The 17,723-nt window shown below is 38.3% G+C and overlaps 1 protein-coding gene and 1 long non-coding RNA gene across 4 annotated transcripts in view; one reads left to right on the forward strand and one right to left on the reverse strand.

The window, feature by feature from the left end:
• Nucleotides 1-3,283, reverse strand: part of UBA6 (ubiquitin like modifier activating enzyme 6) — an 84,054-nt gene extending 80,771 nt beyond the window's left edge. For all 3 annotated transcript variants that reach the window (XM_057726409.1, XM_057726408.1, XM_057726410.1), the window contains exon 1: nucleotides 3,167-3,283. In XM_057726409.1, coding sequence (XP_057582392.1) covers nucleotides 3,167-3,237 — 71 coding nt within the window. In that variant the 5' untranslated portion in view covers nucleotides 3,238-3,283. The remainder of the gene's footprint in view (nucleotides 1-3,166) is intronic.
• A 125-nt stretch (nucleotides 3,284-3,408) lies between these two features.
• Nucleotides 3,409-16,612, forward strand: LOC130848020 (uncharacterized). The gene is made up of 4 exons (XR_009052510.1): nucleotides 3,409-3,502; nucleotides 13,798-13,914; nucleotides 15,545-15,619; nucleotides 16,439-16,612. It is a non-coding gene; the product is annotated as an uncharacterized LOC130848020 (long non-coding RNA).
• Nucleotides 16,613-17,723: the final 1,111 nt, after the last annotated feature.

Genomic DNA, 17,723 nt, shown 5'->3' on the forward strand with positions numbered 1-17,723 from the left:
AAAAATCTAAGGATCGTAACTTGCTGCTTTCTTTTCTCTATCGGTGACTGCTGTTAGATCTACATTCAAAAGGGATCTCAAATCTGATCACTTCTCACAATTTCAATCAATACAATCTCAGCCCAAACCATCACCATATCTCATCTGAACTACTTCAAAGGCCTAATAACTATTCTTCTATTGCCCTTCCCTTCAGTTTACTTTCCATCTAACTGCCTAAACCTTTTAGAATGTAGTCAGAAATTACTCCCTAACTTAAAACTAGCCTTCAGTGAGTTTCCTTTACCCTTAGAACAAAATTCAAATACCTTAGCACACATAGAAGGCCCTTTATGTATGTCTCCCAACAACCTGTCCAACCTCAAAAGCCCACAACTCTCCCTCTTGCTCACTATCTTCAGTCACACTGGCCTACTTGATATTCTTCAAAAAGCCAAGCTTGCTATCACTTCAGAGTTTTTATACTTGCCATTCCCTGTTTCAAATGTTCTTCCTTCAGATCTCTGAATAACTGACTCTTACCATTCAAGCTTCTATTAAAATATTGCTTCACAAATATCACACAGACCATTCCATCACCCTATTGAAACTGAGCAGGACCCCAGAGGGCCTTGTTTGTAAAAAGTTTTAGCCTCCTAGGCCTTCCCTGAGTTCCAAAGAGCAAATTTAATCAGAGAAGTGAGAAAATGTAGAACTAAAGAAAAGCAGTCAAGGAAGACAAAGTAATAACAGTTTAGCTGTAAAACAAAGTCAAGGACCTTTTTGCCTTGCAGATGCTAAAGCCCCCACCAGGTGGAAGTTAACTGCGTGCTGACCAGCAGCACGTAGACCCCAGATCAGTTGGAAGCAGAAGGTTGACTGAGGTTCCAAAAACATTACTCTGTTACCTCACCACCAAGCAATCAGAGAACTGAGCATGGATCACACACCCCTTCTCCCTCAGACTGTCTTTAAAAACCCTTCCCTGAAAGCCAATGGGGAGTATCTTTGAGGATGAGCTGCCCATTCTCTTTGCTTGGCCCTGCAATAAACTGTACTTTTCTTCACCACTACCTAGTGTCAGTAAATTGGCTTTGCTGCGCATTGGGTGAGTGGACCCAAGTTTGATTTCGTAACACAATCAACTAAATGGCTCCCCTTCTCCTTAGGTGGCTCCCTAACTTGTTAACCTGCTGTATTTTTTTTTAATCACTTATCATTAACTATTTACCATCTGCCTTACCCTACAGAATATATGATCCATTAGGAATTCACTACTGTATTCCAAATTCCTAAGGCAGTACCAGGCATCTAACAACAAGAGCAAACATGTCACACACTGTTTTAAGGGCTTTAGATGTACTCAGTTAACACTTTTAATAACTTTATGAGATACACATTATTACTATTTCTATTGAACAAGGGAAAAAACCTGAGACTGACATAGATTAATTTAAATAATCTGCCCATGGTCACGGAGCAGGTAAATGGCAGAGCCTTGAATCTAATCAGTCTAGCACCTGACAACCACATCATACTGCCTACTGCCTCTCACAGCAGACACGAAGAAAGCACTCAATAAATAGCTGTTAAATGAATTTTAAAGATTAAAAAAAGGTTAAACATACTAGCATAAAAAAGATACAGAGTGATATATCATTTACTGCAGTTCATTCCAATTTTTTCACAGCATGGCATAAAAGAAAAATGGTAATAGGTAAACACTGGGAAACAGAGATGGTTCCTGGGCAGAGAGAACCAGCCGGGAAATTTGGGTCTGAACCACAGTGACAACTAAGATCAATATCATCTTGGCAAAAGTGTGATCCATTCTAGGTTTTGGGAAGCTCTAATTATCAATTACAGTATTCTAAAAACAATGTGATAGCACAAAATTCATTTTTGGAATCCAATTTCCTAGGCTTGGTATTGACTTGAAAATATATAATCAACATGTTATTATTTCTTTTATCAAACGTTGATTAGATGATCAAGTGATATCAGCTTCTAGCTAATAAAAACATACAAATACACAATATACCTTGGCATTGTAACAAAAATTCTTATTATAGTTTTCTTATCCCTGGTACATACACTTTCACTAGCTATCTTCCTTGCATGGAGGGCAAAAGTCTAGTGGGTAAAGCTCTTAAGAGCTACATTCCAACCAGTTCTGTCACTTAATGATACGACTGGCACCTACTTTTCAGAAAGTTCTGCCTTACTAGAACATTTAAAAATCATTCTTATGATAAGGTCTACATGGCAATCAAAAATGCTTAAAATAAGGGGAGGTTTTGTTTGTATTACATAATACCCCCCAAGTAAATTTAGCAGTGCTGGCAACGGCAGGCAATACCATGGTCCCAAAAGCATCGCTTCAGTCTGAAGCTGGTGAAAAAGCTACACGTTTATGAACATTCACATTAGCTCAAAATCAAATGTCCATCACTTCTATCTTTGGCATACTGTATTCTGGTAGTGGGCAGAATGTAACTATCTGCTTTATTACTATGAAATGAATGAAACAGGAACTACACGAACATTTCCCCTCTATTTTTGCAGGAATAGAAAAGACGTGAACCTCAACACCAACAGGGAAATAAGAAATAACTCGTATTTTTTTCCCTGGATCTCTCTCTCTCTCTTTCTTTCTTTTTCTTTCTTTAAGTGTAGTCACCAGAGGCCTCAGGGTGTCCTGACTACTACTGATTCATTATTACCAAGTTCCCTCTGGTAACAGTTTTCAAAGGAGGATCTCCGCGGAGGATAGCGCGCGGTGGAGCTTAGCTTTCACTTCACCGAAAGGAGGGAAGAAAGTGTCCGGCACCGGGGCTGGGAAGCTCACACCGAGAGACTCTGACCAGAACTCTCCGCCGGAGCCCCTCCCTCCCCTCCATGTCCGGTGACTGAGAGGAAAAAGGATGGCAGACCCCAACCAGAACTGAGAAAGCGCTGTAAGGGGCGATAAGTGGGCTTTCTCCTCAGCGAAGCCGGGAGGAGCAGAGGCCGGAGCCCACACCGCCACACCCACCCCGCGCGCTCCCCTCGCCGCCCAGGGCCGACTCTGCCCGGCCCCGCGGCCTCTCGCGCGCCACTTGCCCGCCCGAGGGAGAGAAGCGGAATGCCGGCCCCTGGGTCCTGCCCGCCACGCCTCGCTTCTCCGCGCCCACATTCGTCGCCTCACCTGCCGGCCCCCCAGGAGGAGCAGGACGCCTCTTCCCCCTGACGTGCGGCCACCGGCTGGGAGCCCTCCATCGCCTCCTGAGACGCAGCCACCGCTGGCTACTGGGAGGCAGGGAAGGGGGCGGGACCGCGAGGTCAAGGGGCGGGCGGTGACGTCACCGGAGGGGGAGGGCCTGGGGAGCGCACCGCCCGGCGGCGCCTTCCCGTCCAGCCCAGTGATGTCCTGGCTTCCGGTTTGGGTGTGGTCGCTGGGTGGGCTTTGCTGCAGGTGATTGTAGTGAGTGGCTCTGTTGCGACTGGGGTCTGGCAGGCGTAAAAAGGAACCAGAACATTGAAGGTACGCGTCACCTGCCAAACACAGAGGATTCCAGTAGCCCCCGAAATGATGGGATTGCGTTGCAAAATCCTTAAGCGTTTTATAGCAAGAGGAAGAAACCCCTTCATTTTGTAAATTTAAAAAACCGAAGGCTAGTAATAAGTAGTTCCTGATTTCCAGCCTGGGATTCCATTTTAAGACGTTACACATTTAACAAATAATTTTGGACGTTTACTACATGTCAAGCACTGTCACAAATTTGATAGAAGCATGTGATTTTATGAGCTATGAATGACGTATGTCATCCAGGTTGCCCCCTTAACTTTGTGAGTGAGGGACAGAAATTTACAGTTGGTGTAAGTAACTTGCCATATTAAGTACCAGAACATATGTCTAAGGATCTCTCACTAATTCCTTTTCCATTGACTACCCTTTCACTTTTCTTGGAAAACAATAAGAATTAGTGTGACAATAACATTGATTTATTTTTCATTCTAAATAAGTGTATTTTTGGAGAAATGTCTGTAGGATTTTAAAGATGGACACATACTTTGACTCTCTATTTATATCATCTGTAATGTATGATATTTTTACTTAATTAGAATTTCTTCCCTTTCTGGTGTGGTGAGAGGGTACGGCAAAAGGGCATTATCCTTTGTGCCTCTCTCTTCTCTTTTCAAATTGCACATCTCCAAATACCTGGAAACTTCATATTGCTTACCTATGGCATCATTCAGATTTCTCAATCAAGTGATTTCTGATTTCATCAGTCTCATTGTGGGAAGCCAAAAAGTGGAAAATAACATTAGAAAGTAAATACAATGAAGAAAACGAAAAAGATAAGGCAAGGAAAGAGTCTTGGGGAGGAGGAGAGAGACAATTTTAGACAGTAATCAAAGGTGGCCTCTTTGAAGAAGTGACATTTGAGCTAAAATCTAAGTGACGTGAGCGCTGTGAATGTCTAGCAGAAGAGCGTTCTAGACAAAGGGAAAGCAACTGTACAGTTTAAAATTTTCCTTTTTTAGGATTTGTCACCTTCTGGTGTATATTTGTTTATTTGTAAATTGCCTCTCTACCTTTAAAAAAGACTGGTCTTTTCCTGAAGAAAGAGATTCAAAACGTGAGGAGGAATTTGATTGGAGGGAGAGCTCCATTGCTGACTTTGAAAAGGGAAGGGGCCGCATAGAAAGGAATGGTAATGGCCTCTAGGGCTCACAGTGGCCTTCAGCTAGCAGCCAATAAGAAGAAGGGGACCAGGGCTTGCTAGGTGGTGCAGTGGTTATGAATCCACCTGCCAGTGCAGGTGGTGACACGGTTTCGATCCCTGCTCCAGGAAGATCCCACATGCCACAGAGCAACTAAGCCCACGTGCCACAACTATTGAGCCTGCACTTTAGAGCCCATGAGCCACAACTATTGAGCCCATGTGCTGCAACTACTGAAGCCCATGCACCTAGAGCCCATGCTCCGCAACAAGAGAAGCCACGGCAATGAGGAGCCTGCGCACCACAATGAAGAGTAGCCCCCACTCACTGCAACTAAAGAAAGCCCACGCAGAGCAAAAAAGACCCAACACAGCCAATTAAATAAATAAATAAATAAATTTATAAAATAAAAGAAGAAGAAGGGGACTTTGGCCTACTACAGCTGTAAGACACTAAATTTGGTCAACAACTACATGAGTTTGGAGGAAAACCCTAAGTTCCAGATCAGAACAAGTCAACTAATACCTTGATTTCAACCTTTTGAGGCCCTGGGCAGAGAACCCAGCTGTGATGGGCCCACAATTCTGACCTGAGAACTGTGAGCTAATAAATTTGTGTTTTATACTACTATGTTTATGATAATTTGTTATACAGCAATAGAAGATGAAAATACTGAATGTTATCTAAGACCCACATTTTTCTACGTTTTAACATCCTTGAAATTGCAATGTGTTTTTTCTTTTTCATTATACAGAAAATAATAGTGTTCTTAAAATTGAGGTCATCATAAATTTGGTTATAGTGTAAATTATTTCAAACAAACAATATAACAGATACCCAGATTTAACAGAAAATTGGAATATCGCTAGACTTTTTTCTAATAAATTTATTTATTTATTTATTTATTTATTTATTGGCTGCGTTGGGTCTTCATTGCTGCACACGGTCTTTCTCTAGTTGTGGTGAGTGGGGGCTACTCTTTGTTGTGGTGTGCGGGCTTCTCATTGCGGTGGCTTCTCGTTGCAGACCACAGGCTCTAGGCATGTGGGTTTCAGTAGTTGTGGCACATGGGCTCAATAGTTGTGTCTCTTGGGCTCTAGAGTGCAGGCTCAGTACTTGTGGCACATGGGCTTAGTTGCTCTGCGTCATGTGGGATCTTCCCAGCCCAGGGCTCAAACCCCTGTCCCCTGCATTGGCAGGCAGATTCTTAACCACTGTGCCACTAGGGAAGCCCTCACTAGACTTTTGACAATGAAGCTTTTGCCAGAAGAAAGTAGAACAACATATTTTGGGTACTCAAGGGACAAAGTATGGGTTAAAGATTTTATATCCAGCAAAACTAACTCTCATGTACAAAGGGTATAAACTATTATCAACACTTGATATGATGTCAATATTTGATGAGACTATCATTCTCATGAGCCCTTCTTGGAGAATTACAAGAGAATGAGCATCAGACAACTAAAATGATGAGAAAAAACATTGACTTAAGGATTGGTTCAGGTTCTTTACAGAAAATCATAACCTGTTCTGTGTAATTAATTCTTTATTACTAATTCTCCTGAGTTCTGTCACCTTAATTTCTGAGTTTTTCTATTTTCTCCCAGCTTTATCAAGATATAATTGACAAGTAAAATTATAAGATATTTAAAGTGTACAATGTGATGATTTGATACATATACAGTGTGAAAGGATTCCCTCCATAGAATTAACTGAGTTTTTCTAATTCTGAATCATCTTGTTCTTTCATACCTCATATCATTTGCTTAATGTCATTTAGCTACTTTACAAATAGTAACTTTCAGTTTTGATCTATTTTGTGGCACATCTTTCAGGCATGATTTCATTATGTGTAATGATGATGTTATACTCCTTATTCTCTCTTTTTAAATAATAATTTTGTATAGTATTTGAACTTAATACTTTTTCGTTGCTCATTTTTATGTGAAATTAATGTTCTTTAACTTTTAGTATGAGGCAGACTTCCTAGTCCAATAAAACTACATCCATCAGAAACAAAATTGTATTCCAAGAGTGTCAGGTTTCTGGCTCATTGCAAGGAGGGAGGCCACATTCTATGGAGGTCACCATGGGATGTCTCATAAAACAAAGGAAAAGATAGGTTTATTATAAGAATTTGGGAAGTGTAGAATTTAGGAGAAATTAAAATGAAGTAGTATTTTAATGGACACAAAAGAAAGGAAGGATGTATGTAAAAGGGTATACATTAAGGTCTAGACTATAACATGGACCCAGGGCACTATTTTTTTGGAAGCTATAGACTCAAAGTAGATGGGAAGTGTCCACAAACCCCTTTTCTGAAGTTCTGGAAGTAGAGGCTGTTTCTCTGTGTCATGTAACTTAGATCATCTGGCCAAGAATGGGATATTTCAATCTTAATGAAAGATTTCAAAGAGCAAGTTTTTTGACAATCTATAATTTTAGAGAAAAGAGTTCTCTGTGAGTAAAAAAAAAGCAGCCATTACTCATAGTAGGTTTTTTTGGTGACATGACAGCATGTTCTTGGGAGAAATATTATTTTCTGCTAACTTTACAGCTGGCTTTTTCTGTGTCTATTATCTATATCTGATAAATGGCAAAGCAGATTTTTAGTTTCTTAGTCCAAGCTCATTATTCCTTTCTCACAGGTTTCAGGAAAACTTTTCTAATACTAGATAACTCCTTTTTTGTTGCTTTGGTGTAGTGCTGAAAAATATGGTGGCTTGACTTCTGTGATTTCCTTCATTTCTGTTGTCCCTGTGCTGCATGCGTGTTTATATGTATGTATGTATGAATGAATGCATAGTTACATTCTCAAGGCATAGTACAGTAATTTTATTTTAAAATCTTTATTTTGGGTAATTTTAGATTTACAGAAAATTTGCAAAGGTGAAACAATTTTTATATATACTTCTCTCAGCTTCCTCTAATGATAACATCTTATATAACCATGGTCCATTTATGAAAACTAAGAAATTAATATTGGTACAATACTATTAGCTAACTACATCCTTTATTTGGATTTCACCAGTTTTTCACTAATGTCCTTTTTTTCTGTATGGATCCAATTCAGGATACTACAATACATTTAGAATTGCCCCATCTTGATCATCATGTAAGTGTAACAGTAATGAATATCTTCCTGAAATTTTATGTGCAAATTAGATTTCTATAAATTAAATAGTTCACCTCATAAATTATAAAGATAGTAAACAATATCTATATTGTATTTTATAATTACAGAGGCTATTTACATGCATTTTCCACTTCATACTCCTAAGTTATTGACTATTAGCACAGAAAGGATACTTAGCAGTCACCTAAGTATACAACCCCATTGTTTTACAGAGGTTGGCTCAAAGATGTAAAGAGTTTAAATGTCTTGGATAGATTCACATCATTATAGATACAGAGCTATGACTAGTTTCATCCCTTGTTGAGTATTTCTCTAGTATATTACATATACATAGATTCCAATAATCGGAACACTTGTTCCATGACTATCACACAGAATAGGAAGTATTGAGTCCTGAGTTCAGGCCTTCATGAACATGGCTGGAAAGCAGCCAACCTCCTGAGTTTTGAAGCAGGCTTCTTTGTCCAAAGGTGTTGTAGTAACATTTGAACTGGCTTGAAGCTGACTATTTAGAAGAACCCAGAGGGAATTCCTTTGTGAAGAAAATAAACCTTTTCAATGTGAATAATTATCCTCAAGTGGTCTATGAATTAAGATATGTACACATATGTACACATTTTCCTGAAATATTTTTTAAAAATTGCCCATAGAGCAATAAAAAAATAAGTCATTGTAGATTAATGACTAAAATACAGTTTTTATTATTGATTGTTTATTGTTTGATTTAACTACTTATGCAACAGTGACTAGAAGTAAAATATAATAAATCATGCTCCTAAATTCAACCTTCTAACATTGGTAGAAAACAGATGACAAACCTGAAAATCCCTAAGTGGGACTTCATGTTTTTGTGGCTTTCTGGACAATATGCTGTAAACGCATCAGGATATGTCCTAGTTGGATAATAAAGGCACCTCAACCCCTTTATGAAAGAGGATGTTCAGAGCCCTATTCCAGAGATCCAAATTTAGTCACAGTCACTGTTCTCCGTAGACTCAAACTATACTATCGAATTTCACATCTTTTTTCTTCACTGAAACAATGTTCAGATCATCTCCCTTCTCATCTTTGGCTTGTTTTCTCATCTTTAGTTTGACAGCCAGCACCTCTAGCCTGGGGCATCAAACTTCAGCACACACCAGAATCTCCTGGCTTGCCTGTTAAAGCAGATTTTTGACCCCACACTAGCATTTCTTCTTCATTGTGCTTGGGTAGGGGCTGAGAATTTGCATTTCTAACAGGTTCCCTGGTGATCCGTGCACTGCTAGACCTAGGACCATATTTTGCGCAGCTCTAATTCACTTCCTCTAACTCATTCTTTGGGCTACATATAAATGTCTTTTCAATATGGCTTTCCTTATTGAGTTCTGGCGTGCAATGATCTTTGTGTTAGTCTTTTGTTTCTGTTGCTTAGTTTATTTGCAGTCCCATTCCTCTTGGCTCTGATGTCTTTTTCTTTTTTTACAAATTTATTTATTTGTTTATTTATTGGCTGCGTTGGGTCTTCGTTGCTGCACACAGGCTTCCTGTAGTTGTGGCGAATGAGGACTACTCTTCATTGTGGTGCGTGGTCTCCTCATTTTGGCAGCTTCTCTTGTTGCAGAGCACTGGTTCTAGATGCGAGAGCTTCAGTAGTTGTGGCACATGGGCTCAATAGTTGTGGCTCGCGGGCTCTAGAGTGCAGGCTCTATAGTTGTGGCTCACAGGCTTAGGTGCTCCGAGGCATGTGGGATCTCCCTGGAGCAGGGATCGAATCCATGTCCCCTGCATTGGCAGGTGGATTCTTAACCACTGCACCACCTAGGAAGCCTGGCTCTGATGTCATCTTATACTCTGGATCCTGCCTTTAAACATGCCTTATATTTACAAGGGTATATATTGCAAGGGTCACATGGTTGGTTAACTCAGAACAAGTATTAGTAATTTCTGCTACAGAAAGTGTTTACAATTGGTTTTTTTAAGTAAAGATAACTGGAATATATGTGGACAGAGGGAGGGAGGTATGGAGATAGAGAACAAGTTGGTATGGAATTCTGTCACATAATGTGCAAGGCATCATAAAATCTGAGGGAAGCAGTAATGGAGAATACAATCCTGCTGATAATGTGGTTAGGGTTATTGTATATTGAGTGCTTGTAATCAAGGTACACAAATATAGATAGCCTCAATATCTCATATAAAAGCACAATTGTAATACTCCAGAGTAGATGAAGTTGAAGACTTCAGATATCGCTAAGAAAAACTAAGAAGCTGGGTAAATGGAGAACTATTCCTATAATCAACTATCAGCAGGAATGAGAAGTAGAAACTGGCTTTTCAACTAACCAGCGGAAATCCAAGAAATCCTGAAACTACACTTAGTTCAGCTAGCTTCTGAATCCTGTCCAACACTAGGTCATTAATTGCCTTTTCAATGATGTAGTTCCTAGAAGCACAGGTATTTGCAACATCTTTGCCAGTGATGGCATTCCAGAGAGATCTTCATCACTTAAAATTTGTTGTGGGTCTATAAACATTCTTGTGAGGCCATACTAGACAACACTATTCTTACTGAAGAAAGTACTGAAAGAGTTATCTCTCATAATCCTCTTATCACTGGGCTTTGGGTAGGACGTTGGATTTTATATTTCAGGTGGAGCTCCCAGCAGCTATTTCTAATCTGGACACTAACCTCACCAGTATGGTTAGAGATGCTTTAATGCAGGGTGGTAGAGACAGGAAGCAAAGGTGTGGGAATAGATAGAGTCCAGGTTATCATCTCCAATAAGGCAGCAAGAGAGATATCTGATCTAATAATTAGTGAAACAACAATTTTAGGATAAAGATGCTCTGAAGATTCTTTATTATCAATTAAGATAATATTAAGTAACAACAACAACAACCAATTACCTGCATGAATCCTCAGCTCTCTGCTGATGAGATTTCATGTTTAGTTTCAAATGTTGGGCAATTCTGGATGAAAGGAATAGGCAAGAAATAGATTTGCCTACCACCAAGTTTTGTGGATAGATCTGGTGATTGCTTCAAAGTGGGAGATGCTCCCATCACTTCTAATACTTCTACTGGACGGAAATGATAGTCATTGATGACATCTAATCACAGCTTCTCTTTAGTCATTCAAATTGCTGAAAGACAATTTGACAGACACCATACCCCTTCTTTCTTGGTTAAATCTCTCTTGTTTCTTGCTAACAGAATATCAGTTTTGTTCAGACATAAGACTGCCATGAGCTTCATGGGAGGCTAGATTTCTCCCTAACCCTAGATACTGAGTTATGACTGATCTAAAATAGTCAAAATCCCAATTTCCTTGGAGTGGACTGGTTTAGGCATTGGCATGTTAGGCAATTCAGGATAATAAGTGAGAGGTGGTCCCATGGATAGGTTTCTGAAGAAGATTCTCCCTGTTGATAAGAAGAGATACATCACGGAAATATTCCCTTTTGTGTCTTTGGACTTATTCTATGAAGAGGTGACTCCTGCAGCCGTTTCAGGTTTTTTCCTGGCACAAATGGACAAGCCTGAGATCAAAAACTGATATAGTGCATATGCCAAAATCCTAAATTCCCTGAAACTCTGACTCATCTAAGCTCTGGAATGATTGTTATGTGAAATAATTTCTTTTTGTTTAAGCCACTTTTAATTGGGTTTCTTATTCTTCTAGCTTAAAGCATCCTTATTGATAAAGATAGTATTTCTCTCCATTACTTTATAGAAACAGTAAGGCAGCAAACTTATATTACATCTGCACTCTGAAAATATCACAAAGGATTTTACAGAGCTTTACATATTTCATTTTTCTTAGCATATATGTGTAAATTTATATATGAAATTATAAATATATTTTATATATATATTCTTGAACCACAGTGTGGGTCTTGCTGTGTCACTCTTTAGGAACAATGATGATATTATACTCATTCCATCTTTTTACTGGAGAAGGAAAAAAGTTACATTGGCAATGTCCCACAGCCTCTCAGCCTGAAGTCAGAATTGATCATTCAGAGTTGCTCTAGAACACCAAGATAAGAAATTTGGATTTTGTTGTAAGTGTGATGTGGAGTCATTAGAGAGTAAGCAGAGGAGTGACAGTTTAATTATATTTCAAAAAGAGCATTCTGGCTGCTTTGTGGAGAGTGGATTATAGCAGAGCAAGAGGAATTTGGTGAGAAGTTTGGGGATCTAATCAGGTTAAGAGAGGTGATGAAAGATTAGACTAGGTCAATGACAATAGAAACAGAGAAACGGACAGCTTTGGAAAATATTTTGAAGACTAGATTTATTGATGGATTAGATATAAGACACTACGGAAAGGTAAATTAAGAATAAATCCTGGATTTCAGCTTGAACAAATTGGGCATATTTTGGTGCCAGCATTGAGATGGGAAGAATAAATGAGGAAGTGATTTAGAGAAGAAATAAAGAGTTCATTATCACATAATAACAGTATATTGAGTTTAAGATGTGCATATACAGAAATCACGTAGAAATTTGGATCTATGAACTTGTAGCTTAGAGAAGTCTGAGCTAAACATATAAATTTAATAATATATAGTACATACATATGTGTGTGTGTATGTGTGCATGTGTTTGTATACACACACACATATGTATATATATATGCCACACATACAGAGGACTGGGTGATACCCCCAAGGGGGAAAGAGTAGACAGATAAACCAAGAATCCCTAGATCTGGGCCCATGTAAATATTAGGTAGAAGAGAAGGAGCAAAAAATGAAACTGAGAAAGAACTGCTAGTGAGATAGGAGGAAAACTGGGAGGGGATGGTTTCACAGAGCTAGGAGGAGTGTCTCAAGTGGGAATGAATTGGTACAGGAATTCATCACTGTCCAGTTCTACTCAAGTATTGATGCTGGGCTTTCTCCTTAATTTGTTAAGGAATTACCACCCCATCTTTGCAAAGGAATTAAAAATATACTAGACTGATGAAAATTGCATTTCTACCCAGAATAGTTATTCAGATGGGGGCTCAGCCCTGTTTTAGGATAATGACTGTTTTCGTCAATGGCTAAGGGATATTGCACTGATATCTGAAAATGGAAGGCTATCACCAGATTGTGATAAGAAAAACAGCAACAGGGCTTCTCTCTGATGGCAATATTATTTACTCATTTGAAGAGGGAGGGATAACCTTCAGACATCAATTAAGCATCCGTGTAGCTCCCTGGTACTTGACAATTTCCCAACCCACCTCTTTGTCTTGTGGTCTCTCCCAAGTCAAGCCTTCTCCTCTTTCATCTCCTGCCACTCCAATTTCTCCAAGATATGGCCCAGTCCTCCTTCACCTGAGCTTCTTACAGAGAGAATGAACAATTGTTTTAATGTTGATGAAAATTTTTACAGTAAGTCAAGAACAGAGAAATCACCATTAGTTTTGATAGTAGGGTGATCTTTGGTGATCTCTACTAGAGTTTCACTGGAATAGTAAGGACAGACTACAAGGTGACAGGTGTTGAGGATTAAAAGGGAAGTAAGCAAGAGGAGTTATCAGGTGCGGACAACTCTTGAGAAGTTTTCTGGGAGGGAGAGTAGAGAAATAGATTGTGGGAGGTGAAGAGGAAATTGAATATATAGCTGAGGGGGATTTTCTTAAAGATGCAAAATAAAAAGCATTTTCATATGGCAGTGGGAATGATTTAGTAGAAAGGAGGAGATTGATGGTGTAGGAGGACAAGGGGATATCTAAAGAAGTGATGTCCTTGCAAGGTGAGAGAGAATGGTATCCATAACACAAGGAGAGGGATTGGCTTTTAAGAGGAGCAGGGACAAGTCTTCCATTGTAATAGAAGAACACAGAACAGGATGTAGTTTAAGAAGGTTTAATAGTGGGAAGTTGAGAGAGTGCTCCTCTGATAAATCTTCATCAGTTTCTGCATTTCTATTTCCTTGGGATCTATTTTCTATTGAATTTGACAGTGCTATTCTGATAATGGTTATATTTTGTCAAATAGATGATCATGGGATTGATATCTGCAATGGACTTGGGGAGACCTCACGAAGGTATTCTTGAGAACTACATCTATTGGGGCAAGCAACTGTTGTAGAGGAATCAGCTATCAGTAAAGATGGTAAGCACAGCCTAGAATGTAGAACACATCCAGCATATTTAGTGATAGATAATGGGAAGTTCAGGAGATCAACTAGTAATAGAGAAAGCGATGAATGAGAATACAGCAAGAGACGTCCAGTCAGGTGCGTGGAGCATAGTAATTGGAAATCTATAAATGCAGGGAGCATTAGAGATTTTGGTACACAGACCAGTATATAGTTTGCAGCAGAGATGCCTGAAATAAAATAGCATGTCTTCCTTAGTTAAAGTCAGTTTAGGAGCAGACTTCAGTCCCATTCTAATGGAGAGGGGGCATTAGAATGGCAAGAGTAAAGCAGAACCCCATTCTAGCAAGTCTAGCTTTCTGAAGAGATCATTGGGATAGTGAATTTGGCAAGAAAATAAGATTTGAATCCTTTACCAGAACTAGTGTATAAGTTTGGAAAGTGGGAAGTGGTCTCAGAAATAATGCAGGGGCTTAGTTCCAATCAGAGGGATTCATGTTTTGTGGAGTCTGAAGTTTTTGCAAACATCATAGAATCTACAAAAATAGTGTAATCATTTTAAGCAGTAATTGCTTGACATAACTCTAAAGTACTTTTTCCCCCAAATTATTTTGGCTGCATACTCCCTATTTATGTCTTATATAACAACGTTTTATAATATAATGTTTTATATATTGACAGTTTTAAAGTTTTTCTTTCAATTTCAAAATTCTTTATAAGTAACAACATCCTAACATTTAATCGCTTACATCGGGATGCATAAAACAGTTATACTCGCTGGCTTTAGTACTGTCATGGTTTTGTACCCTACAAACACAGGAATTCTGATAAATGTTACATTTCCAGTCAAAAAGAAAAAAATAATGTAGGCATTTATAATTGTATATGCTGCATTGTTAAGTATGTTTCTGAAAGGAGAGAATTTCTGTTTTAACTAGGATTTGATGAGTATCCCATCTTTTTCTTACAGTTTTACATGCTAAGTATATTAGTATATTAGTTTCTAATTGTTACATAATAAATTACCACAAGCAGAGTGACTTGAGACAACACACATGTATCTCACAGTTTCTGTGGATGTGGAGTTCAGGCATGAGACTGGGTCTTCTGCTCAGGGTGTCAGCAGGCTGTAATCAAGATGTTGGCCAGGCTATGCTCTTCTCTGGAGGCTTGGCTAAGGAAGAATCCACTTGCCAGTTTATACAGGTTGTTGGCAAAATTCGCTTCCTTGCATCTGTATGACTGAGGGTCCCAGCTTCTTACTGGCTGGCCACTGGAGGCTACCCTCAGGTCCTAGAGGCTGCCCACAATTCTCTGCCACGTTCTCTCTGCAAAAGTAGTTCACAACATGGCTGTTTGCTTCTTCAAGGGCAGCAGGAGAATTTCTGGCTTCTGTCAGCTGAGATAGTCATATATAATGTAACATAATCCATGGGAGTGATATCCCATTGCCTCTACTTTGTAATATAGCTTAATCAAAGAAATGATATCTCATTACCTTTTCCATAGGTAAAGAATGGTTGGAAGTAAGGGTAGATTATACAAGGGTGTGATTTATTGGGAGTCACTTTTGGGTGGACATGCTAAGGAATGAAAGAATTTCTGTACATTTTATACCCTGCTTTTCCTCCACTACTCCAATAGTTCTGGTGCCAAACTGTAGACACATCCATATCATGATATGACCTCTGGCCCTACATTTTCCTGTCACTATGCCAGGTAAGTCAGTATGGGGATAACAAGATTTTATCTAGTATTGTGCCTAGATGCTTACTGTGATGGTTAGCAGTGACTTAACTACACATGAAAGTGACCAAGAACCACAAAATATCCCTTTGGATTCAATGTAAATATATCCTTAATTGAATTTCCCCTTGGCTGAATCCCAAAGCTGAATCTATGACCATCCCAACATCACCTCATCTGAGGGATGAGTGTGACAGAGAGGAAGTAAAAGTGAAAAGAGATAGTCTTAACTAAATGCAATTTTAATATTTTACTTTTGTGAATTTTATAAAAATGTATAACCACGGGAAGATTTCTTTTCCAGGGCTCATGCGGGGGCTAAATGAGGAGCTTTGAAGTTGTTTCATTGACTTCATGGGAAATCCACTTCAGATTGCCACATTTTTAAATTATTAATTTATTTGACAATTATTCTTGATCTAAAGTGATAGTTAGAATTTTTAAAGCTTATGCAAATTTTTTATCCAATGGACTAGTTATAAAAGAAAGTCAATAATTGGGTGGAAGCTACCCTCTATTCATCCGATGAAGATTCCAACCACAGGAGTTTAAATGTTTGGATTTAGATTGTGAAAAACAATAAAATCTGTTCTTTTTGCTTAGGGCTACATTTATTGTGTAATTACAATGTTCCAAGACTATATTTAGTCCTTTATTCTTGGTGTTTAAATTTTGTGCTATTTAAACTTTGTGGTATACATAGTCCTGATTTTATTTTGAGAAGGTAAATGGTGATTGTAGCAGGTAGTTCTGCTTTCTGATCCCCAAAACATTGCCCTCTTGCTCTTGCAGAAAAAGAAAAAAGAAGAGGAAAAAAAAGAACTAATTTTTTTTTAAGTTATCAGGTGACTAAATGTTCAGAGAAATTGAGTGCTGCTCTCCATAAGATAAAACATAGTTTTAAGGTGTTTAGGGTAATCCTTTTCTCCTTTGCTAGTGATAGTTTAGAGGTGGTCATGTGCTCCAATGCTAGCCAATTTAAGAGAAAGTGCTGAGGCTTCTGGGAAAGAGAGATGCATGGTGAGAAACCACCCTTTCTTTATGCCTTTGAGACTTCTGGTTGGTGACAACTAACTTGTAATCACTAAAGCCTAGAGGAAACTGAGAAAATGACTCAAAGCTCTGAACTAACCAACTCTGCATGCTTTCTTCTGGACTTCCTGTAACATGAAATGAAAACATGTCACTTTTAGTCTGACATTTCTATTACTTACAGCAGAAAGCACTCTAACAGAAACAGAGTAAAATAAAAGTCATACAAACACACACATATAATATTTATTGTACCTTTTTCTCTTTATAAAAGCAATATATGTTCATTTTGGGAATTTGGGATACAGGTATTCACAAGAAAGAAATTTAAAAAAATCCTTCAGAGATAACTATATCAATACTTTTTGAATATTTTCTATTGTTCCTATGCACACACTTTGTATATTATATAATTAAAAAAAATTAGACTCATTGTTTTATACCTAATTTTTAAACTTAATAACCCAAAGAATTAAATTGAAGATTTAAATCAATTAATCTTAATTAGAGATTAAATTGAATCTTATTTTGTTTAGTCTCCTATGGACACAATTTATAGTAATTCGACAAACTCCAAGAATTGGTTCGACATTTGAAACTAGGCTAAAGGTAAAATAGTTGAAATTCAAATGTATTTTAACTGCTTGCAAATATTATCTCTTTGTGACTACTAAGTAAGTTCCGAGACCAGGGCACATTTTTTTTCTAACTCATTTACACTGATTTATGCTCCTGGGAAGATAATGTTTGTAGTACTCTGACAATTTTTGGTATGTTTGTTTTAAGCTATAATATCTCTGTTTCATAGGCTGAAATTAAATTTGTACAATCTTTAATTCACTGTTGTTTGTTCATGTCATGTATTACTAAATTGAATTGCAAGAGGAAATCCATTTTAAACCAGTTTTATATGTTAAATAGAAGAGGAGACATCCAAGATAGAATTTTAATTATTTGATATATTGGATTAACTCTGCAGAACATATCCTTTTTTACAGGGAATCCTCATCTTTATTATGATTGAAAATAGAGTAAATGACTGTAA

Source organism: Hippopotamus amphibius, chromosome 3 (genome assembly GCF_030028045.1).
Source record: "Hippopotamus amphibius kiboko isolate mHipAmp2 chromosome 3, mHipAmp2.hap2, whole genome shotgun sequence".
Lineage (NCBI taxonomy): Eukaryota > Metazoa > Chordata > Mammalia > Artiodactyla > Hippopotamidae > Hippopotamus > Hippopotamus amphibius.